We start from the raw sequence: 22,810 nt of genomic DNA on the forward strand, positions 1-22,810 counted from the left end.
CTGAAGGCATAGTTCAAAGGCAAAATGCACCTGGGTTCGATCATGAGTACTAAAAAAAAAAAGTGGGTGGTCTCCATGACATATGATCACTTTTTGGGGGGGTACTGGAGATAGAACCCAGGGGCATACTACCTCAGAGCTACACCCCCAGGTCCACTTTTTTATTCTTTATTTTGAAACAGGGTCTCACTGAGTTGCAAAGGGCCTCACTAAGTAGCTGAGGCTGTCTTCAAATGCAATCCTCCAGTCTCAGTCTCCCAAATGCTAGGATTACAAGTGTGTGCTACCATGCCCAGCTCATATGATCACTTTTGAAGATCTAAAGAAACTGTAACCGAATAGAAAGGATGGCAACATAGATGGAGGAAAGTGCTAGAGTTTATACTCAAATAAACTATGCTTACAGCAGGCCCTGAGACATTCTGCAAGTTATTTAACATTACCAGGAAGTTTCATCATCATTAGAAGAAAGGATTGCTAGCAGTTACCTCATAGGACCTAATGGAGCAAAAATAGCAAGTACACAGGGTAGTAGCTATTGTTGGTGAGGGAGAAACCACAGTCTATGTTTTAGAGGCACTGTATGGATCCTTTTACTAAAATGAAAGTGATTTTTTTTTAGGTAGATGTTATTCCCCTTGTCAGGTTGACAAAATAAAGGCTCATCCAGTCTGATTAAATTGGTCCAGGTCCCATGGCTGGTGGTCATTGGAGCAGGGGTTTAACACAGACCTGACTGATTCCAAAGTCTTTGCACCCCACCATTCTCCTTCCTGTGTCCTGAAGAGGTATGCACTCCAAAGCCCAGGCCCACAGAGCACTAGACTTGCTTAATGCATCGCCAGGGGATGCTCTCTGTAGGGTTGCCATAGACACTCTGGGTGTTTATCAGAGGGTGGCTGTATATGCTACAGCTCTCCTTGTGCATTTCCCTGAGAGGCAAGCATGAGGAGGAGGTTTTGCATACTGCCAAAGGAAGTTCATGCACACCTGAATCTCTCATAGTATAATCTGTGGAGTTTTCTTGATGGACAGAGAACTGATCCAGAAATGCAAATCATTTCATCTTTATGCATGACCTAGTAAACCACTGAGGCCTGAAGTCTAAGGTTCATTAAGCTCTAATGTTTGTAAGTTGCACTTAATATGTAACCAGAATTTGCCTATGAGTCTGGCTTTCACACCTGACAAAGCTACAATGGCCCCACACATGGATAAGATGGTTGGAAAGCCCACACTTTCAAGGAACGACATAATTACAACTGGGCGTGGTGGTACACGCTTGTAATCCCAGCATTCAGGAGGCTGAGATTGAAGGATCACAGTTCATGGACAGTCTCGGCTACTTAGCTAGGCTCTCTGCAATTAGTGAGACTCTGTTTCAAAACAAAGAATAAAAAAAATATAGGGCAGGGGGTGTAGCTTAGTTTGGAGGTCAAATGCCCCTGGGTTCTCTAGACCTGCAAAAATAAAAGGTAGGGATTTATTTTTTAGGTTGGTCCTTGTAGTTGTTGCTTATTAAGCAACTCTTGGGCAGTTTTTACTACTTGACAGACATTTTATTGGCATTTAGTAATGTTGTTTTTAATCTCTGAGATAAGTAAGTACTCATGCCAGCACCATTTTTCAGATGGGAAATTTGAGTCATAGAAACATTAAGCAAGCACCCAAAGTTGTATAGCTGGCAAGTGATGAGCCAAGAGGTGAAGAGAAGGGATCTGGCTTTGGCGTCTGTGCTCTAGGCCACTGGACAATTCCTTGTTTTCTCACTGAGAGTTACTGTTGGTTTCGTTTACTGTGGATTTTTGAGTAATGCTATATATTAACATTTGTTGGCCTCAAAGTTTCTAATAACTAATCTTAACAAAAAAAACCCTACATTTTTGAATATTCACTTTGTTCTGGTCAGATTTCCAATCATAAATGAACCCATTACTCCTTTATCATCACATCTCTTTTACATAGTAAGAGCCTGAAGAGACAATGAGTTATGGGAGCAGGGCTCTAACTCAAGTAGTCTAACGAGCCATAGATTCCCCGAGTTAGTGACACTGCGCCCTTGGAGTGGATGCTGGAAGAAAAGAGCAGGGGGTAGTAGCCTCAAGTACAATTGGGAAACACGAAATAAAAATAAGGAGAGAAGTGGGTAGAAGCACCCAGGGGGTGGCTGGACTTTTTTTTCCCTGAAAAGTGGGCAGTAAGCCAATAAGCTTGGGGATTTATGTTAGACCTTTTGTTCTTCATCAAACTCTAAAGCATCTTAAAAATGAGTCACCTGTACCTGGGGAGTTTTCTCCACCAGAAACTAAGAGCCAACACAACTAATGAGCTGGGAGGAATTCTGAGCCCCTTATTGTAGACTATTTTCGAATTAGTGGCAAGAGAGATCAACACAGTCAGTATTCACAGTGGCAGCCAGCCACAGGGAAACACTGCACTGTGGGTCAAACAGCAGATGTTAGAAACTGAAGAGCAGAGAAGGTGCAGAGATATTGTGAATCTACCCTAATCTAGGGACACAAGGTAGCAGCCCCCCACAGAACTCCAGGGCCAGATGGGCCTGCCATTCCCCAAGTAGCTACAGGCAAGGAGCCCACCATCTTCACTCCAGGTTTCCTCAACAGCATGAGGAAAGTCTCCACTCCTTGGAGTTGGCAAAAATAGAGAAGATAATAGATATAATGGATGTAATGTATGTTTCTAGCATCAGTTAGGAAGTATATATGTGTGTGTGTGTGTGTGTGTATGTGTGTGTGTGTGTGTGTGTGTGTGTGTGTGTGTTCTGAGAATTGGACCCAGGGATCGTGATCTATCACTAAGCGACACCAAAACTTTTTAATTTTTTTAAAGAGTCACTAAGTTACTGCACCCTGACTTTGAGTCTGTGTCACCAGGCTAATATTCTACTAAATAAGCAATACTGAAACATTTCCAATCATTTGATCTACAATCTTTTTTTAATAAAATGAACATGGTCAAATCTTCATTTCAAATATGATTGCTATGACCCATCTTCCTTAGTCTTATTTCTTTTCCTTTATATCTGGTTCCTTGAGAAAAAATAATGTTAACAGTATTTTGATACAGCTTATAGCATTCTTCAATCCTGAAGGAGTAATTGATTGCTCACCAGCTATGCTCTTATATCAACAGCTATATCAGTAGCATTTTATTTAAGTGCATTTGGAATTGCAATGTATTGTCTCTGGACCACAGTTCCATGTTATGCAATTTGATTGGTGGATGTGGCTTTGAGGTTTATTTTAGATGCTATTGCTTTGCCAATTCAATCTTCATACTTCTATCTACTTGTCTTTGGGAGGAGAGATACTGTCAGATCTATTGACTCTTAGAGTAGGGGCTGAGGGCCATGAAAATGTTTGGTTTCCTTCATGATAACAACAACAACAACAACAACAACAACAACAAAGAGCAGGGTTCAGAAAGTTGAGTCATTTCATTCACTTCCATTACTACATGTTAGTGCACAGAAGAGAAATGACAGCTTTGTTTCACAAGTACAATAAAGAGTGAAATGTACTCCTAAGAACTCTGAAAATAAGCTGCTTCCTATCACACTTTGATGAAATGTACAGGTATTAAATGTTCCCTGAGATACTCATTCTTCCTTATCAGGTATCCCTCTAGAGCAGGGGCTTTAGTTTGCATTAGTATCACTTGCAGAATTTATTAGGTTTTATGCCTAAAACCTTCTCCCAGAGATTCAGATCAGGTTTGGGACAGGCCTGGCTAACCTAAACAGGCCTGACAACCTCCCACCTCAAACTCACTGCTCCCACTTGATGTAAATTCAGGTACTACATTGTGAGAAGTACTTTAAAAGGCTACATATATTTTTGTTTTCTTTTTTCTCTTTGTTCAAAGGGTGCTTAAAGAGTCTCATGAAAATTATTATTTTGAAATGAATGAGAAAGAGTGACAGGATTGGTATTTTGATCTAGGAGCACAGAGAACAAAGAGCAGACTTTGGAGTTAGTCAAACTTTAATTCAAATCCAGATTTGACCACTGACTAGCTGAGTGATCTTGGGGAAATTGCCTATTTCCCTGAACCTCAGGTCTTCTTCTATAAAATGGGAAAAATAAATCCTAAGAGTTTATTGAATATTAACTGAGATATCTTAACTAAATTAAAAAAATATGAAGCCACTCATTTTGTGTGTAGATAAGATAGTTTCTAAAATCTTATGTGCCTGTTTTGAAGTGATGCTGATGCTTTTATAAGGAAAAAGAAAAAAATTAAGCTCCATTTGAGTTCAAATGGAACAATCTTATAATCCTGGAGATTTTAACCCTTCCTCAACACCCCACCCCCACCACCTTTGTCTTACATAGTGAGCCTCCTGGAAAGGGAACAAGGGCTGGGTTGACTTTTTTGCAAACCCACAGGTGAAGTGCTCCAGTGGCAGCCAGGGTCATCAATGTGAGAGGTCTGGACGAGAGAGGCACAAAGCCTCTAATTAGTTGTGACACCAGCATTCTCTTATGTCCCACCCAGCCAAGGTGGCTCTAAACCTGAGTGAGATAATAGACATCAGTATCAAAGAGGGCTACAGAGATCCTATGGCTTCAGCTTTTTCTTCCTGTACAGTAAGCCCCATACTGACATGTGGCCAGAAACACCCTTTCCTCAGGGCCTGAGCCCAGCAACTGTAGAGGGTTGGTGAATGAACCTTCCACAGCCAGCCCTTCAGTTAAAACATGAGTGGAAAGGGCTCAGAATGGTCATGCTTGACTGCCAGGTTACTCCTTAAGATCTGTTGGGTATCAGCTAGACTTTTTATAAGGCTGAGCATGAAAATAATAGTAATTATTATTTTAACAAGACATTAAAATGGTTACCATGAAAAAAGTAGAACTTTGTTAGACTTCCTTTTATGTTATAATATTGTTTTGCTTTTTATATTACTTGATAGGTAGATACGCCATATTTGTTTAGAAACCTAATGTCCCTCTAAGTATTGATCTGTCCTGAGTCTTGCCCACTGAAGGCAGATTTGAGTTCGTGGCTCTCCCTTGGGGGATCAGAAAAGTCCCAAGATCAACTTTTCTACACCCAAAGCCCTACCTTGAAATATCCCCTCCTATCCAAGGTGTATAGGCTTCTGTGAAAGTGAGAATGCTATCTTAAAACCTTAGTAGACTGGGTGTGGTGGTGCATACCTGTAATCTTAGTACTTGCAAGGCTGAGACAGGAGGGTCATGGGTTCGAGGAAGGCCTCAACAACTTAGCAAGGCTCTAAGAAACTTAGACTCTGTTTCAAAATAAAATAGTTCTGGGAATTTAGCTCAGAAGTAGAATGTTGCTGGGTTCAATTCTTCTTGCCACAAAAATTAGAGAATGAAAAAACTTATTTGTCATTATTGGTGATTAGTAACCAAGTACACAAAGTCAATGCCATGAACAAGTAATGATCCTGAGAAGATGAAGAGTAGTCTGTGGGTGCTATCTTGACAGAAACATACTTCCATGTTGAATTTTTAGAGAGAGAGACAAGGTCTTAAATAGAAAGCAGGCCTTTAGGAAGCCAGGCCTTTAGGCCTTTAGGGGGATACAAACTGAGTGGGAACTGAGCAGTGTGGAGAACATATGCACACTATAGGTAGGTGAGAGGATTAAAAAAGGGAACAATGAGTTATGGCAATTCTGCCTGGGGTACATAGTTTTTATAAGCACTGAGGAACTGGGACATGGTTTCTAATCAGAAGGGACAGAGCCTAAGGCTTCTTTTTTGCCTCAATTCCAAATCATATGTTGAATACCAGATTTCTCTGTCTACAGGTTAGTTGAGTTCTATGGCTCCCTTCATAAATGTGAGAGTAACGATGACATTTACACCATCAATTATTGGTTTGTGTTAACTCAACTTAGGCTTATTTTTATCCAAGATTATCATTTAAACTTAGTTTCCCGTATATTATCATTTAATTCTTATTTTTAGCTGTATATGTATTTTTCTTTTTTTATACTTATTGGCGTATTGTAGTCTCACATCATAATGTATTTCAGAGTGATAGGAACTTGGTGAGCTTCCACTTAATTCTGAATTCAATTCAATTCTTCCATTTAATTCTGAATTATCTTCCTAAATGAGTCATAAACTCTCTGAAGCTGTGCATGGTTGTGTATGCCTGTAATCTCAGTACTTGTGAGGCTGAGGCTGAGACAGGAGGATTGCAGGTTCAAGATAACCCTCAGCAACTTAGCAAGATTCTCAGCAACCCAGCAAGGCCTTGCTTCAAAACAAAAAATAAAAAAAGCTGGGAGTGTAGCTCAGAGGTAGAATGCCCTTGGATTCAATCCATGGGCACACACACACACACACACACACACACACACACACACACAACTTTTTTTACAGGAGGGTTCCTACTTTCTTCCTACCATCTTCCTTAGTACTGAAGATTTAATTGTCAGTAAGCAGTGTTAGATGACCAATCACTTACCTGACCAAAGCAAGCAACCTGACCCTCCTTTAACAAAGATTCATTTGGTTTCAGTTCCTACCACTGGCCCACTGCTCTTGCACCAGCCATGAGAAGTGCTAAGGCTCAGGACACAAAAGCCAACTTTGCTGGACTCTGCAGGCAAGCAGAGTTAGGGATAAGGTATGGAGGAGAAATATTATATTTTCAAAACATTTCTTTGAAGATAAAGATCATTGAAAAATGTCAAAGATTCAAATGATGAAATTCTTCTTGCTCTTCAGAAATCAAGTGAAACTGTTGACTGTTATAAACATTCTGTATCTTTTTTTTTAAATTTTGTGTTGCCAGTGTGATTCTGGCCAGACCACTCTTATACTTCTACCAATGTACTCCATCACACATGTATCCATAGAATTCAATTTACTCATTCACTCGTTTATGCAACACTTGTTTTGCATAACTACTAAGGGCAAGTTGCTTTACTAGAGACTGAAATGCAACTTCAGGCAATGCAACTTCAGAGCACAAGCACATGAGCTTTCTACTAATCATCTACCAGAAAACCATGCCCTCTCCTCCTCCCAACACAATCCCCAGAAAGAAGCAAGAACAGAAACTACTATAAAATTAATGCCACTATTGTTATTTATATACCCGCATTTTCTCATTTAATCCACTCAACAAACCTTCGTACAACTAAACTATGGAAAAGTTAACTTTTCCAAGGTTTCCTGGCTACTGAGTGTCAAAGCCAATATTAGAACTCAGGTTGTTTGCTCATATTATAATCTTGTTGGCTTTTCAAGTTTGTCAGTACCTTTGGCTCCCTTTTTAGCAGTATTTGAATCCTTGTCCCTGTCAATAGCATCCAATCTGATCACTTCTCTATTTCAAGTGGGGCTTACAATTGGCTCCCATCTAACATTACAATTCTCTGCAGGCACGCCTTAGAATCAAAACAAATGGTCTTGAATCTTATGTAAGAACACACACACGATTGCAGACATATGGAGAAGTCCTCCAATTTGACAGACAGTCATCCAGGAATTACATGATGGTAACAGTGCTGTTTCTTGAAGCTCACACAGCAAATTGCAAGCTGCTCTATAGAGCTAGTCTTCACTACACTGTAAGCAAAGCCTGGGACAGATTCTTCATAGACTTCCCATGAAGCCAAGGCTCTCCATTAAGACTTTCTTTTATTAATGATAACTTTGTCCCCAAGTCACGGCAACTAAGCAACATGCAACCAATATTGCCATGATCTATAGAGTAGAAAGCATAATCTGCCTTTTACCTCTTTCTTTTTTCTCTCAAATTATATATCTACCTATTAATCACCATATCCATCAATTCCATCACCTAACATGCTCTTTATTATTCTCTATTCCCATTGGTTGAAATCATCATTTGTCACAGCATTATCGCAGTTGTTTATTATCTGGTTTCTCCATCACATTTGCATCTACTCTACAAAGATCATTTCAATGAGATTTTATTATCATTACTATTACTACTTCTACTACTACTACTACTACTACTATTATTATTATTATTATTATTATCATCATCATCATCATCATTATTTGTGTGGTACTGGAAATGGATGCTCTACTACTGAGCTACATCCCTAGAACATTTTATTTTTATTTTGGGGTAGGGCCTTGCTAAGCTGTCCTCAAACTTGCAATTCTGCTGCGTTAGACAGCGTCTCTGGGATTATAGGCATATACTACTATGCCTAGTTTCTGAAGGTAATCTTTTTTTTTCTTTTGCACTGGTGATTTGACTCAGGGACATTCTATCTTCAAGCCTAGATCTAGATTGTTTGTTTGTTTGTAACAGAGTCTTGCTAAATTATTGAAGGCCTCACCAAGTTGCTCAGGCTGACTTTGAACCTTTGATCCTCCTGTCTCAGGCTCTCAAGTATGGGATTATAGGCATGAACCACCATGCCTGGTTCCAAGGATAATCTTTACTACACTCAAATCTTTAACTCTTCTTCATTTGCAAAATCTTACTGACTCACTGCTGACAACAGAAAATACCTAGCTTCAAGTGCTGCCTGTTGCAGAACCCTTAATGACCTTGATGATTTCTGCTTTTAAGAATTATGTCATTTTCAGTCTAAACATCATAACATATATATCTTCCCATATATATATATATATATATATATATATATATATATATATATATATATATCCCTTATATAGTTTCCCCATATTCATGTGCATGTATGTATGTGTTTATGTATGTATCTTTCTGGTTTTTTTTCTTACACCTAAAAAGGCTTTTCATTTTTTGGTGAACTCTTACTCATATTTTAAAACTCAACTAGGCCAGGCATGGTGGCGCATACTTGTAATCTCTGCGCTTGGGAGGTGGAGACAGGAGGATCATGCAGGTTAGAAACCAGCCTCGCTGGCCTAAAGTGACCCTGTTTCCAAATAAAATAAAATAAAATAATAGGTCTAGGAGTGTAGCCCGGAAAAGGGTTCCATCCCCAGTACCACCCAAAAATAAAATATAAAAAATAAAAATTTAAAAAAATTTAAAAATAAAAATAAAACTCAACTAAAAGCTTAACTCCTCTAGAAAACATTTTCTAACCTTCCACGCAACTTAGTAACTTGTTTGTACTCCAAAGTACTTTTTACTTATACTTATTATCAATTTTGAACTGAGTTGAAATTTATTGGTTAATTAGAATACAAACTCCCCAGGGTTACCATTTGGAGAGAGTTGGTATCAAGTTTAAAGTTCAGAAAGCATAAGTTTCTGGCTTTTTTCCTACTAAAATTTCTATTTGCTCATTCATAAAACAAGGGGACTGCATAAAATAGGTTTTTAAAAAATCTCTCTAGCCAAACAATCTTTAGTCAATTAGTCCATGTATCTGCATGGCTTTTTCAAGTGTTTGCTCATATGTCATTTTCTCTGTGAGGCCTTCTCTGGCCACCCTACTTCAAATTCAATACTCTTTTCTGATATACTCTCCTTTTTCTGATTTATTGTCTCCATAGCACTTTTCTACCTAAAGCATGCTCTGTACCTTACTTAGTTGTTTTGTTGATTGCCTTTCTTCACTAGAATTGAATCTGAAAAAGGGGAGGACAATTTGCCTGAGTTGTTTATTACCACATGCCTGGAATCAAAAAAAGAGATATGGCATATAGTTGGCTCTCAGTAGATAACTACTGTCTGGATGAACTCTCAAGTAGTAGAAGTGAAAAGCTCATCACCTAGATTTTTTTTAAAAACCAGTCAATAACACCTAGTCAGTGGCCATTCCAGGATTCTTTATCAGAATGTCGTCAACTGGTGGGAATTGCAGGCTGATTCACAACTGTCAGTCACAGGAAAGCATGACTAGAACAAAGGAATAAAACTACACGTGAGTCTAAGAAAGAAGTAACTCGTGAAAGCACTGCAAATAATCCTGCTCTGGCATGGTCATATTACATGTCTGGCATAATCACCATTCCTAGTTATCTACTGAATATCCTGCAACAGGAGGAAGGAGGTCCACTCCATAAAAAAGAGCTAGAGAATTCTTACAACCACTCCTTTGTTCTTGATTATTCCTTCCCCTTTGGAACTTAGTGACCATCACTTCCTCCTGCCATCCTTAGACAAGACAGAGTAAAAACGCAAAATATTGCTGACACTTGCAGTCTTTCTCAGGGATGATTGACAAGGCCATGACATATACCACTGGAGCTAAGCTCTTGTTTAGTAACTAAACTTAGGTAACTTAGCTAAGCACTTAGTTGGGACTTCACATGCTGGCAAGTAAAAGAAGAAAGTGATAACCTTTTGACATCACTGAATTCTTTCCATGCAACTGGAAGTTACCATCTTGTGAATCTTCCTAGTTCTACTCAGGAGAACCTTTACTAGGAAGAGCTACTATACTTTCCTATTTCTAAAAGGAAAGTGGTGGAAATGTAGCAACTAGAAGGCTTTCTGTCACCCACTATCTGAATAGAATGTATTTTGGGGCTCAGAAATCCCCATCTGTTCCAATTAAGGGGGCCCATGGATGCTTAGAACATCATAAAATAGCAACACTGTATCTGGAACAAAGAAGACACTGGTGGCTGAGATTTTAAGACTATGTCAAAATATCCATGCTGCAATAGTGGGTACTAGAAGAGTCTTCTTGTATCATGATAGTCACCAGATCAGGAGGCAGAGCAAATTGGCCATTCTCCAGCATAACACAGCAAGGATCCCTTCAACACTGCATAAGTCTGAGGGACTTTCTTCCTCTGCCACAAAGAAATAATATAAATCATACTCGGACATGATCTTGGAAAGAGCAGAGGAAAGGGGAAATTTGGGATGTTGATGAATTTTCTTAAAATGGCTACCCAGTAAATGAGTCCCTGTAAGAAAGAGAAGATAAATTTTTGGAAAAAAATAGAGTAGCCACATTTTTTGTGTAACTGAAAGTGAAGGGTGAATATTTGGCTGCTTCTATGAATCTTTGACACCTCAGTGCAGTGAGCTTTGTAAGGGCTACCCTCAAATTTTAGAGATATTGTTTGAAGAAAATTTATATGCCATATAGTGATTACAAACTCCAAAGTAAAATGATAAATCTTGAGTCAAGGTCATGACTCAAAAAGATAGAGGATCTCTCAACTGCAGATAAAGGATGGTTAGCATAAAACAGAAAAGGGGGATTAAGTTCACCTCAGCCTCTTCTTGAACTGTTCTAAAAAGTAAAGCCACTTTTTCAGAGAGGAAAACAATACTATCAGCATCATTTCAGGACTGTGACATGTTTGAAGATGATATATTTAGAATATATTGGACTTCAACCAGAAAGGGAATACCATATTTAGAAGATTATATTGGATTCAACAAGAAAGCTAATATTTTATAGGTTAAGTCCATCCAAGGAGATCCAAGGACCCAGGAAATAGATCCATACTAGTCTCATGAGAGCTATCTAATCTAATAATCCATCCTTGAGCCAAACAGCTAAGGTAAAAGAATATATACCTCCTGTCAGTAGAGAAAACCATTATAGAGATGGAGCTATATCATTAATTCATACTTGCTACTGTATTTAGGTAGAGGTAGCTACTCATTCCCCATTGCAGCCTTAAATATCTACTAGATATTGAAGATTATCTCAGCTTGTGAGAAGCATTTCCTATGCATGACCTGCAGCCCTAAGGATGAAGCAATAAGCCAGTATTGGGAAGAGGCTGTCCTTTCTTAGAGACCAAATATTGATTTAAGGTAAACTATTTAATCAGTATCCAGGTTTTCTAGTCAAATTTAGAGCAACCAGGTGAAAGTGAGTAGGGCAATAAGTACAAGATAATTATCAAGCTCTTGAAAAAGAGTGAAGACCCTAATAATGAGTATATGGTGGTCTGTAGTTCAAATATGTCCCGATTTACAGCACCTTATCAATAAGCTTATTTTTCTGCTTCCTGCACCCTGTCCAACTGCCATAAAAAGTTCATCACAAGGAAGATGTCAGGAAGAAGGAGAATGAGTCCATCACAGAAGTGGAATGACAACCATGGCAAGAGGAGTCTTAGGTAAAGAAAAGGAGCAGTAAAAGAAATACCTGCTTCTTTCCATATGGAATAATTTTGAGAAAAGGTGAGATAGAAAAAAAGATGAGTCCAGTAACCATGAAGATTTTCATTCTCTTCTTCTCTACACACAGGAGCCAAAAAGAGGGTAATGGTGTATAATAAACATAAATAGCTTTGTAGATAAATGATATCCCCCCCACAAACACACTAAATACATCAGTGTCAGGCTACATGACTTAAGAAGAAATCTTTCTGCATGGTACAAAATTAGTGGAGCTGAAGTGTTAGTGGTGGTGAATCAGTCCATATTCCTAAATTAGAACCTACACCTTTCAAAGGTGTGTGATAGAATAAAGTACCACACAGACATCCCTGTATCTCCAAGAAGGGAAACATGTGGAAGGACTGGCAGACCTAGGAATGGCAGGGTCAAGATTCCTATAGATGATGACTCTGAAATTGGGAACAAAGATCCGAGGTCTGAGATAGCAGTAGCAAATGTCAGCTAGATGGGAGAATATCACTGTGGAGCAGCTCTGACCAACTGCTTCTCAGCAGGGTTCAGCTACAAGCCATCAGAATGTGTATGAAGCTCAGACTTCCTTCTTCCATAAATAAACAAAATCATAATCCCTATCTGACATACCTGGTTATATTAGAGAGATTCAGGCACAGAAAGAGAAAATTTGAGAACCTAAGTAGATGATCTCATGAGCAAGAGCAGCTGCCTAAACAACTACTAAATTATCAAACTGAACTGTTTGTTGAGTGATACTAACATTTATACAGATCTGATTTCTGAGATACAGTTGGTTGGTGAGGGAGAGAAGATGAGTTACACCATTTTTTCTTTTTATGTGTGGTACTGGGGATTGAACCTAGGGGCATTTTATACACACCCTCATTTTATTTTTTATTTGAAACAGTCTCGCTAGGTTGATTAGAGTCTCACTAATTGCTGAGGCATTCTCTAACCTATGATCCTCCTTTCTCAGCCTCCCAAGTACTGGGATTACAGGTGTGCATCACCACTCCTGGCTCCACACCATTTTTTAAATGACAATTTCCTTTAGAAAATTACATCTTAGGATAATAGAATAATTTTGTAATCCTGATGTAATATAAAATAAATCAATAAAAATAGTGTTCAAAAGAAGAAAATTCTTTTATTGATAGAAAAGCAAAACAAATTTTTCATGAATTCTTTATCTGTTTTATTTTACTTGTTGGATATGCTGAAGTTCAAAAATCAGTTTTTCTGCTGTTGCTATCAATAGTATTATTGTTAATCTCTCTATAGAAACAACTCGCTGTAATCCCAAGTCTCAGGGAAAAATCCTTGCCTCAAACAGGTAAGACCACCTTGATAAATCATTGTCCCCAATTAAAGTTAATTAAATTCTTATTCTCAGCTAAGCATTCCTACATGGCACCAATTGTATTATTAGGTTGGTGACATTAATAAGTGCTGATGTCAAGCCATAAAAGCTGTTTCTCAGATGTTACCAAATAAATAAAAAACAAATTAGAATCAGATTTACATTCAGTTTAGTGACTAAATACCCTCCTATTATTAGAACAATTCATTTTTATATAGACTGAAACATCTGTGAGCCACAATCACTAGTTCCAAAAAAGAATAAGTGGCTTTTCGGATTCAAATTCAAAGCCCAGATTCACATGGAAATGCACTTGAGGAGGCTGACCAGATTAGGTTACAGTCTCTGGTTCTAATTTATAAAGCTCATAACTTCCACATAATATCAGCTAGCAATTGTTCAGCTGGCATCCATAGAAAAGCACTTAAAGCATATGTCTGCACATTGGGAAAATAAACCGTTAACCATTATCTAATTAATTCAGTTGATACAGATAGAAATGATGGAAAAGTCAGATGTCAAAGATTTTTTTAAAGCTACTTTGTTCATATTTTTCAAAAACTACTTATCAAACTAAACACATAATGGTCATATTTTACTTTACCTTTAGTTATGTAGATGTAAGTTTTATCTCACACAATATTTAGGTTGAAAATAAAAAATCAAACCACAATCTAGGTTTGTGGTCTAGATGGCATAAGCCTCTTCTGGGTATTTTTGCATTCCATCTAGATAGTTGGACCACACTGATATGGTCATAACTTCATTATCATTGCTACATTTGAGTCACTAACATAGGAAAGGAAGCTTATCTAATTACCAATTTCCTGAGCCAACCAGGACTCTCCTCTTTCATTAAATAAAGAGAAAGTCATTCAGATTTGACCCCAGAAAAATAAGTGCATGCATATACCTGACTTCTCAGTATCCTCTCTGGATAAGAGGATGGAACAACTATTTGGTTTCCATCTCATTCTTGTAATGACAGAAAAGAGAATACAAAAAAGTCCATTGTAAATTTGTACAAAATGTATGCATATATAAATACATGTCTATGGGCATATATAAATTCTAAAGATTATATCCATCTACATCTTTAAGTTTCAGAGTCCCATACAGTTGACATAATGGCATTCTCTCTCTAATTTTCTCATTTTTAAAACAACAAGAATCAAGCATGCCACCTTATTAATACTGAATAGCAAATGCAGAAGTTGAGCTGTAGCTATAGGGGTTTGAAGCAATTAGTTTGATGGGACATCGTTGAATAAAATCCTTAAAGTAAATTTAGCTATTTCCAGATTGCCTTTGTTTCATATAGTGAAAACCAAAATGCCCTGTTGTTAGCATCCCAAACTCCTGGGACTGTCAACTGAGCCTTAAGAAGCAGTTCTTTTAAATGTGATCTATGCAAATTGCTTAGATATGTGCTTGTTGCAATAATCTAGTGTGGGGACTGGCCTACTAAAACTTAATGTAATTCTCTATTTTCTAAAAATCTCATGTGAAACCACCAGAAGCTCCAGGTTCTAAGTATATTAAGCTTGGTATAAAATTTGACTAACAAACTTCCTCATGTTTGCACAAGACATTGTTTAAAATATTAAATCATAGTCAATGGTATAATGAATATATATTCAAAGGTGTACATTAAAAGCATATTACAGATATAGGACCATGTTTTAAGGTGAAGGATTTTTTATAATAACATGATTCTTTTATTTTCTTTGCTCCCTCTATCCCTTTGTGGAAAAATTAAATATTTTGGATAGTGGCCTCTAGGGTGTACAGGATGCTCCCTGGAAGGGGATAATTATTGCATGCCTTGAATACACTATGATTCATAAGGCAAGAACATATGAGCAGCTTCAGCACCAAGGAAATGGAATCATCATCTAGCACTGCTTATAACTTAACAAAATATCTTATTGCTTTAATAAGATGGGAAACTATTCACTGTAAAAAGTGCACCAAATAAGGGCAAGAAAGTAATGTCCATGCACTTTAGAGGAGCTCAGTGGAAATGAGGAAGCTCCATTTTGGATTACTGATTCTATTGATTCTATTCCAATTTCAAATCCAAAAGTCATTCTGTAGTAAGGTATTAAGGAGCTACAGCTGGATGATGACAAGCTACGAACATTAATGAACTGTCTTCTTCACAGTGCCTTAGTCATTCTGACCATAGAGCTGTGGTGCACTAACAGATTCCCTGGTAGCCTGAGGGAGTTAATGCATTATTTTACCTATGACTAGGAGGTTACTAAGGCACTGGAAATAATCCGATTCATTGTTTAATATATCATATCCAATATAGACCTGGTCTTTATAGTACAAGATGGCATGCTTAAAAGATACTTTTCTGTGCTTTGGGAAAGGGCTTGAGTGAATATCTAGTGGGTAATGAAAATTAACTGTATTGGATTATTTTTATAAAAGATGAAAACTGAGCTTGGACAATTTAAGAGATGAACCAAAACTTAAAAGGTAACATATTCTCTGAATAAGAGCCCATGGGCATGGAACCAAAAGATAAAATTTAGAATAGTTGGTTATTCAGGAGAGGAATGCACTTGGGGGGGCACTGCTGCCTTAGACCCAGCGACACAGTAAATACCCTTTTGCTAAGCTTTTTGTATGTAATTATCATACATATGTTATCCAAAGACTTGTATTAGGAATACCACTGTATATAATTAAGATTATAATATGCTTCTTGCCCCTTCTTGTCATCCAACAAAGGGAAACAAAGTGGTAAATAACCATAGGCAGACCTACATTTCTAACACAGATGGGCTTGTCTGGCATTGGGAGAACAAAATATTTATCTTCTCTCCTTTTCTATGCAATATTTTTTCATGCACACAGTGGAGTTAGCTAAGCCAGACTTTAAAAGGAGAGAGCTTCCTTTGTTATATATTAGATTCAGGCACAAAATTTCAACCAAACAAGCTGTAAACATTTTTTATCCTATGAGACCTATGAACTTTTCTCGAAATTTGCATGTCCTGTCATCCAAATTGCTCCACATCCCCACTAGTCTCGTCCCCAAACACATACAGTACAAGCAAGCACACACACCACTGCCTCCAAGTGGTAACTGCATGCAGGGAGAACTACAGGCACTGTTTAAATATTAACCATGTTTTAATAGATGGCATTCCTGCACATCCATTATTTGTTTGTTTTCTGTTGCTGTGGTGTGTTTCTGTTATTCACAAAAGAAAAAAGAAAGCAAATGTGTCATCTTTTTTTTTTATAACAGTCTACTACAGAGTAAAATACAAAAGAGCACTTCTGGAAACAGCAGAAGTCAGGCCTATTCCACTGAATTCCCTTTCCAGTGGTAACCATTGTATCAACAGCTGGAAAGTAAGAACAAGAATATACAATTTGGAGGCTATAGCACAGAACTATAGTTTTCTTCTGTATTTGGTACTAATATAATAAATAAATAACAAAGGTGCACTTGTTCTAAAAATAAAACAGAAGCATTCTGGTTGGTTAGATACTGCACTTTCAGAACTGCACATCACCTAATATATATATACACACACATATGTATATATATATATTTTACAAAAGGGGAACTTATGCAATGTTTAATAACGAGAAAATCAATAGTACAAGCCAATCCGATTGTAGAAAAAGAAGGAAGGAACCAACCAAAAGCCAGTACAATCACTTTTCAAAACAGCCCCTCCTGGGCCTGCTAACCAGAGAAAGTAACCATTATGGTGAGGCGATTTCAGCACCAGACCTGGCTGGACAGCTCCCGGGTCCCTGGTGACTCCTGAACATGCCGCAAGTCCAAGGTGTAAAAGTTGGGCGGGGCAGGAGCGAAAGCAATAGGGTGTTTTTGTTGATGTTTTGTTTCTTTTTAACTAAGAGATTTCAATGTACTTATGCTCGGCCAGCGAGAACCATTTCTAAAAGTAAATTAAATGTTCTGTCCTGAAAAAGGTAATGGTTTTAACTAAAGAGTGAGAAGATGACTGACTGGAGAGGGGTACCTGTCCTAAACGTTTTTCTGGGACTTTCTCTGCATCCTCTTGTAGTCCTGGTGCTAAAGGTAGGCATTTTCTTTATAATATACTATTGCCTGAGCCCAGCTGAGGATGAGAAAAGGGGAGGGGAGAGAAGCTAAAAGAAACATGAAAGCTTGGCGGAGGGGGTGGGGGGTGGAAGGCAACTGAATCTTTAACTCGACAGCTATATACAACGTTACCGGGTCCCCTCCCCTCCCTGTGCCCCAGAGTCAATGCCTGTTATGTATTTGGTACCTTGTGCCGTTTCTCCTCCTTATTGAGGGGGACACGGGATAGAGAAGGAATATGCAGCCTTGGTTGACAATGAGAAATTATGTGATTTGTCATGCGCTTGGATTGTGTTAGTAGTAGTATAATAATAATAATAATTACTATAAATATTAATAAAGAATTATCAGCATTATTTCTTCTTCCGAGACTTTCCTTGCCCAATATTTACAAATACCGCACAGTGCCTCGGCGGAGGAGAAACAGAGTAAAAGGGAGGGCAGATAGGAAAGAAGGAAGAGGAAAGTAAGGCCCAGGGACGTGGCAAAGGGGGGGAGGAGGGCGGAAAGCAAGGGTGGCGACCGTGATGGGAATGAGGAAGGAGCGAGCAGAGGGGCTAGACAATCAGGACAGTACCACCGTTTGCAAAAGGCCCTCGCCAGCTGTGTCCAAACAGGAGGAGGCTGCGTGTGCTCCTTGTGGACTGGGGGCTGGCGGTGGAGGCGGAGGAGCGCTGGGACCCTGGCTCGGGAGCCCAGGGGACGAAGAGGTGGCGTTGGAGGGCGCACAGAAGGCAGAGTCCCGGGGCTGCCTCTCTAGCCGCGCTTCTTTTCCGTGGTTTGGGGCCTGACTACCTGCCCGGGGCAGCCCCCCTCCACCTCCGCCGCCTCCGCCTCGGCTGGCGCCGCAGTGATCCCTCTCGTATTCCTCCTGAGCCCGCTGCATCTTCCGTTTCTTCATCCTACGCTTGTGGATGTGGAAGGTGGAGAGAGACAGCACGATGAGGCAGAAGATGAGGGTGACCAGGACGACCAGCACCAGCGTGGAGGAGAAGGACTGGAAGAGCTGCTGTCCCACTTGCGTGATGCAGGTGCCCCCGCCGCCGGCGCCCGGGCCCCGCGCACCGGTGTTGCCGCCGCTGGCATTGCGGGAAGCGAAGGTCCGGTTAAGCAGGCAGGGCGGCAGCGCCAGCCTCAGCTCTTTCGGGGCCCTGGCACTCATGGGCGCTGGGCTGGGAGGGGCCGGGCCCACCAGGCTTCCTCTCGTGGGCACTCCTTCGGCTCCAGCGGCACGGAGGAGACCCTCTCCCAACCCTCCTCCTGGAACGTGTCTCCAGGCGCCTCTTTCCTTCAGGAAAGCACCAGGCTGCAAAGAGAACAGGCTTAGTTATAGGGTCCGGAGGTGACCAAGGGGGTGGGGGTGCTGAAAATAAGGAGCAGCCCCCGGCGCAAAGCGGTCCTCTGGGCACCTCGCCTGGGCGCCGCTGGTCTTCTCCGCAGCGCTGGCCGGTCGATGGTGGACCCCAGCCCTGGCTCCCAGCCGCGCACCGGAGCCGCCGCTCGAGCCACTCACTGGTAAGAGGTGCACTCCCGCACCGCCGAGGTGCAGATTACTCAGCAGATACAGCAGCCCCCCCACCCCGCGCCCTTCACAACTTTCTAATTACAACAGACACACCAGGGAACCGCCTCGGATGGCGTTTCTTACTTTTTCGGGCGTCGTCTCTCCTCTTTTCTGGGCCCTTTCTGTGAACTCCCCCGCTTCGATCCCACCTTTCCCAGCACCCACTCCGCACCGCCGAGCGGCTCTGGAGCACAGCCCTCCTCTTCCACATTCTCCCTCCTGGATGGCGCCAGGTCCCCTAGGTCCCGTTCCCAGGGGAGTACTCCCGGCAGCACATCCCACCTACTTGGCCTCTGTCACTGGTGCGCTGGATGTGCCCCGTCCTTTCCTGTCCTTTCCCCAGCCTTCTTCCCTGACATCTCCCCCACACACACCCTAAAAAAGAAAGAAAGAAATGGGGGAAGCTGAAAACCCTTTCTCAGCAGAAGCGCATCCCCGAAAACGCCCCTTCCCTCCCTATCTCCCTGCGCCCCCCCCCCCACACACACACACTTGACAGTATTTTGCTTCTTTCTAAGCCGCCAGAACTGGAAGGGGGAGGGTTCCCGCCTGCAAAGTTTGGGGAACGGACCTTCTCCCTGGCTTTCTCAAACCCAGCCCAAGGGCCCGAGGCTCTTCCTGGGGGCGCAGCCAGGGAGACCCGCAGCACGCAGCGCACCTCCTTGCAGCTCCCCAGAGGCAGCTGCAAACTGTTGCACTGCGGAGCAGCCAGGCACCGCGCCGGGCAGGGGTGGGGGCCTAAGCCCTGGGCAGGGGTGTCTACGCAGGCAGAGGTGCTGGGCTCCCCACCCACACCCTGGCCGCAGGGCAGTCCAGCCATCAGAAGCTTTCGCTGCCCGCCCCGTTGTCTCTTACCTGGAGCCACCAGCTGGTTGCTGGGAGGGAGGCCCCGCTGCCTGGCTGCAGTGGCGGCTGCAGAAGGCGCGGACTGAAGGGGCCGGAGACCGAGTCGCGACGCCGCTGCCGCCGCCTTCGCTGCTGCTTCAGGAAGCTCAGCTCCCAGCCTATTGCCAGAGAGGCCGGTGACGTCAGACAGCCACCGCCAGGGCTCCAAGCCACCCCTCAGGCCCCCACCCACCCTCATACCCCAACACCTTGTCCTGGCGCAGCAAGGCTCTGCCTCAAGGGTTCTCATTCCCAGCTCTGCTGCCCAGGGGCTCCAGGAGCAACCCAGCCCACACCCTGCCAGCAACCCCACCTTTGCACTCCCACTCCTTGCTAAGAAAAGGCCGGAGCTTAAGTTCTTCAGTGGTCAGATTCCTCAACCAGGACCCTTTCCCGGGATGGTCCCAGGAACAGGGTTTTGCACTCTAGAGAGCCCTTTTCCTGGGGGAGGGGGGATGCAGATCAGATTTTCTCCCTAGTAACTCTCTGAAGGTCCCTCCTACCCCCAAATGCTGTTTGTGCTGCTTCTGGTTCTGAATATGAACTGGAGGCATCAGAGAGATGGCAGGTACATTTGTGAATGTGTGTGGGTGTGCGTGGGTGTGCATGTGTGTGTGCATGTGTGTGGCAAACCTGAAATACAAGCCTAAACATGAACCAGACAAGCAATCCAAATTAACCATATTCATCTCTGCCAGAGTCTCCAACTTATCTTTCATTCCACCTGATTCACGATTCTCTCCTCCTTCATACTCTCATCTTCGGGGCCAAGACTTGCTCAATTTATTAAACACCCCTTCTGACAGTTTATACACTCACGAGCACCCACAGCATTCAAGGGTTTATGAGGCAGGTAGACAAAACTACTCAGAAACGAATGACCTGTGGAAATTTTGAGTACCATAACTCTCCCCAAAAACTCTTTCATTGACCTTAAGCTTTGTGAAAGTGGTTGGTACATTTGCTATAGTGTCAATAGTCTTTCAGGAAAATAAAACAGAACTTCCAGAAGGTTCCTAGCTGCCTGCCTAAACCTTACCAGGGACTAGTGACCTTTTACAAGGGTTCAGCACCCACTAAAAAAAAAATAATAAAAACAGTGCATTTGGTTATAGTAGCCATCTTTGAAATGACATATGCTGTTTAAAACTTGAAACTGTTCCTAAAGCCTTATGGTCTTTGAAGGCACTCATGTAGATGTCTTATTAAAATGTACATTTCTTTCTTCTCTCCCTGTCTTGGTTTCGTTCTGTCTTTGACTCCAGCAAAGTACATGTACAATACTTACTTGCTAAATTTAACAATGAAGTATATATTGCTGCTTTTTACTGCTATGTATCAGAAATGAGAGCTGGCAGAAATTACTGATGCCCATTTATCTGCTTGAATTTGCTGTGCTTGTAAAGAAACAGGGCTGTCACAGGGAGGAAAAGTCAGCCAGTATTAATACGTGAGTCCTTCTTTCTGACCTTGTGTTCCTATCTAGCCCTACTCTAAATTCACTTTTTGCTTCTTATTTATACATGGAAGAAGGAATTCATCACATCTCCCTTAAATTTTGTTTTTATTTATTTGTATAGAATTCATCTGGGCTGGGGGAGTAGCTCAGTGTTAGAGTGCTCGCTTAGCATTTGTGAAGTCCTGAGTTCTACCCCCAGGACCACCAAACAAACCAAACCAAAACAACAACAAAAAACAGACTGTCAGCTTTATCTTCATAACTATCCAAATCTAAAATATCCTCATTTAAGCTAAGAAGTCAGTATATGCTTAATATGAATAATGTATGATTGCTTCAGACCACAGATTGATGCCCTTGTCTGGCAAAGCCAAACAATTACTCATGGCTGATGACCCCAGTGCTGGCACAGACTTTCTTCTTGGAATGAAGACATTCTGGATGCCTGTAAAAGCTACCCTCCTAGCTGGGCACTGTGGTACACACCTGTAATCCCAGTACCTGGGGAGCTGAGACAGGAGGAAAACAGGTTTGAAGTCAGCCCCAGCAATTTAGTGAGGCCCTTAGCCACTTAGGGAAACCTTATTTTCAAATAAAAAATGAAATAGGACTGGGGATGTAGCTCAGAGGTAGAATGCCCCTGGGTTCCATCTACAACCACACGCACACACCACCTCCCCATTTGGACATTGTGACTTTGGTGGGCTCAGGGAATGCTGGATCACTTTCATGCCTGTTTATTTCACTGTGATCATTAAGAAAGACTTCTCCACTGACACCTGACAGGCAGTGCCCCAATTTTGCAGTCTTTGCTCCTGAAAAGTTTAATATAACCAACATTTTGTAAAGCAAATCCAATTTTGAATACTCCAAAAAGAGCTCTGGCTATTTAAAGAAACTCTTTAGTAGGAAAAGGAAAGGGAAAAAAAGTTGCCTTGTAAAGCAAAAAATTACGTAATTAGAATTAACTCTCTCTGGTCTGTTTTCTAGATTTTGAGGCATTTCTGGGTTTTCCTAGAGGAAAACATACCTTTACAATATGGTATAATGAGATTATAATATTTGCAATGGCATTCTTCTTGAATACTATACTCTTAAGATGTGCATTGTGGTAGTCACTCTTTTTATTCTTTCGATACAAGAACCATCTCTTATACCAGGAATGTTAAAAGTGTCTGTTCCATTCTACAGAGCCTATGAAAAGACAAGGTCTTGCCCTAGAGAACTTATATCCTAGAGTAGATGAATGTGACTCACAGGACAATGGCATTTAACTGGAAATGATTTAAGTAGATTAAATAATACATTTTTAATTCAAAAGCCTAATATACTTTTTGCCCCTTTCTCTTTCAAGAAAACATAGACCATGTATACACATGTGTATATATGTATATACATATATAATATATATTTA

The 22,810-nt window shown here is 41.0% G+C and overlaps 1 protein-coding gene across 1 annotated transcript; it reads right to left on the bottom strand.

Annotated features, from left to right (window-relative positions):
• Positions 1–18,053: 18,053 nt before the first annotated feature.
• On the bottom strand, positions 18,054–18,650 carry LOC308270369 (uncharacterized protein C11orf87; the record flags this gene model as incomplete). Its single annotated transcript, XM_080706223.1, has 1 exon — positions 18,054–18,650. One exon carries the CDS (start codon positions 18,648–18,650, stop codon positions 18,054–18,056), a length of 597 nt encoding a protein of 198 aa, XP_080562349.1.
• Between the last annotated feature and the right edge of the window lie 4,160 nt (positions 18,651–22,810).

Source organism: Muscardinus avellanarius (assembly GCF_963383645.1).
Source record: "Muscardinus avellanarius genome assembly, chromosome: 1".
In the NCBI taxonomy this organism is placed as follows: domain Eukaryota; kingdom Metazoa; phylum Chordata; class Mammalia; order Rodentia; family Gliridae; genus Muscardinus; species Muscardinus avellanarius.